General features: G+C 44.6%; 1 protein-coding gene across 1 annotated transcript in view; it reads right to left on the bottom strand.

The window, feature by feature from the left end:
• The window catches only part of FBXO7 (F-box protein 7), a 12,373-nt gene extending 9,877 nt beyond the window's left edge, over positions 1-2,496 (bottom strand). The window contains exons 1-2 of the mRNA XM_009277009.1: positions 2,424-2,496; positions 1,399-1,702 (exon numbers count right to left, since the gene is read on the bottom strand). Of these exons, the coding sequence (XP_009275284.1) occupies positions 1,399-1,702; positions 2,424-2,437 (318 nt within the window). The 5' untranslated portion in view covers positions 2,438-2,496. The remainder of the gene's footprint in view (positions 1-1,398; positions 1,703-2,423) is intronic.
• Positions 2,497-2,731: the final 235 nt, after the last annotated feature.

Raw genomic sequence — 2,731 nt, 5'->3', positions numbered from 1 at the left:
GCCTTACCAGTGCTGAGTACAGGGGCACGATCACTTCCCTACTCCTGCTGGCCACACTATTTCTGATACAGTCCAGGATGCCATTGGCCTTCTTGGCTTCCTGGGCACACTGCCGGCTCATGTTCAGCCGGCTGTCGACCAGCACCCCCAGGTCCTTTTCCGCCAGGCAGCTTTCCAGCCACTCTTCCCCAAGCCTGTAGCGCTGCATGGGGTTGTTGTGGCTGAAGTGCAGGACCCGGCACTTGGCCTTGATGAATCTCATACAGTTGGCCTCGGCCCATCGATCCAGCCTGTCCAGGTCCCTCTGCAGAGCCTTCCTACCCTCGAGCAGATCAACACTCCCGCCCAACTTGGTGTCATCTTGGTGTCTATGGTCTGACTGACAGACATAAGGAGTTTGCATGCCCACAGCACCATGTAAGGATTATTGGTCCTGACAAGAATCAATGGGACAACAGTTCAACTACATTTTCTTTCATTACTTACAATTCTTTTTATCCTGAATCTTAGTTTTCATACGTTAAAACAGTATTTTTAAAAGACATCATATAAAGGTTGTATTAAGGTACACTTTGTATTTGAAATTTGTTCCAAACCAAAAAAAACTACTTGCTTTGAAAGAATGTTGGAAGACAATTTCCTCCCAGCTTCTCAAGCTCCTGCCTAAAACAGACAGGATCGTGTAACGCGATAGACCGTGGCACTAGGCTGTACCTGCAGTGTCTCCTCTACGGAGACCATTCACCAGAAGACCCAGCAGTTGGCGGGAGCTGTTATCTGCTTAACTATTTGTATGTACTGTCACACAGGAAACAACCAATGAGTAACATGAAAAAATGTGCCTATTAGCTGCATGAAGCATACAGGGTCATACAGACGTACACCTACGAAGCATGAGGCAGGAGCTATCTCAGCAACACAACCTCCATGCACAAGACAGACAGGTCTGACTCTATGGCAGGCCATCTGAGTCACAGGGAACTGTTATAACCCATTAGAAAGGAATCATGCACTCATCTTGTGAGTGGTGTTCCCGATAGGCAGTGCCTGTTGCATTTGTTCAGTACCTAGAAACAGTTTCCTTGAGAAGGTAGCCCTGAGGCAGGTAAGAAACATACTCCTAACTTCCTTATGGAAAGTGCATGTTCCAGCAGAAATATTAAATCCTGTAAAAATTTCAAACCTGAAACATCTCAGGGTCTCTGAAGTAGCTTCTGTGTCACAGCTAATATACAATGAATAGAAACAAATTTCCATCCAAATAACCGGCTATGTATCAGAGAAGTATAAGGAGCCAAATATTTTGAAAAGATTCTCTATTATATAGTACAGCAACTGACACAACAAGATACCTTCTTTTTTGCCTTGTGCTGTACAGAGCAATTCTCATGTACTTACCCTCTCGTCACCCTTTTGAACTTCCACATGAGCTTTCTGGTTGCCAGATTGCTCATTCTGCCTTCCTTCTTTTGGACTGTTGGCCTGACTTTTGTTGGGGATCAAGGTGGATGGCTCATGACCATTCTCAAGTGGGGGAGGAGCAGAAGGAGGAGGAGGTGGTGGTAGGTTGGGTTGTCCATCTGCTTCTTCTAGTAATAAGCATATCAAATCACCAGAAACAATCCCATATGAAGCTAAGGTCTTCTGATCTTCTGTGAGAGCATCTTTTCTGTTCAACGTTATTGAAAACTCGGTATCAGAACTGCAAAATAGGCAAAAAAAAAACCAAACCACAAAACATGGTTGGCTGCACCTGGGTAACTGCACACAGAGGTATAGTTAGAAATGCATACTGCATACTACAGTAGTACTATGCTGTGGGTTTTAATCCATTAATAATTAGCTATATATTAAAGGAAAAGTGAAGGAAAAAAAATATGGTACGAAATTATTTCCCCCCCGATTCTCTCCAAGTACCTTTTAAATATCCGTAGCTGCTTGGTAGGTATAACTTCATTTACAGTAATTGCTCATATAACAGTTATGAAGGAAAGCAAACAAGTGCCCTCCATATTAGATGACATCACACCTAGCAAAACAAGCTTTAAATAAACTACTGGCCGAGATTATTTAAAAACAAGATAGCGTTGCAGGCTCAACCGTCTTGCTCTCCGATTAAGCAAAACATTCATTTCAAAAGGTCAGCAGCTGCCCTGCAGCATGCTAGTTGCAAATGAAGGTAATAAGAAAAGATGCTTCAGGACAAGCACTTACAAAAAAAACCAAACAGAAATGCAACTGGCTAGCACGGGAGCAGCTATCCAGTATCAGCTATAAAACACACCCACCGTGGCAAGACAAGCAGTAACTTCACATTTCTCCTGCCCACACTGCTATGCAGCACAGCGCAGTGCTAGCAAATGTACCTATCGCCAGCGAAACGTTATTACATCGTACCTAATTAGAGGTTTGTGACTACAAACCCTTTGGCCACCATCAGAAAATGAGCCCCTTCTGTAGGTAGTTCTTAAATCGATTCTGCAGACTTTGCTCTCCCATAAAGGCTGCCATGAGTTCTTCGCAGATAAAACGTTTACGAAATTTAAACCCAGGGACTGTCTAAGCAGCCTGCAAAACTGTAAAACTGACGCCCTGCAGCCATTTGCGTAAGGTAAAGGCCACACGGAAATTTAAGTCGGCTCTGACCGAGCTGCGGTCCGTGTTCCACAGCTGAGCAGCTCCCGACGTCGGTACGTCCCCTCCTGCTCTGTAGCGAGCGGCCGGGAAGCGA

The sequence above is a fragment of the Aptenodytes forsteri genome, unplaced genomic scaffold (assembly GCF_000699145.1).
Source record: "Aptenodytes forsteri isolate BGI_AS27 unplaced genomic scaffold, ASM69914v1 Scaffold482, whole genome shotgun sequence".
Classification (NCBI taxonomy): domain Eukaryota; kingdom Metazoa; phylum Chordata; class Aves; order Sphenisciformes; family Spheniscidae; genus Aptenodytes; species Aptenodytes forsteri.
The sequence above is the reverse complement of the archived record's forward strand: the minus strand, read 5'-3'. Positions and strand labels throughout refer to the sequence as shown.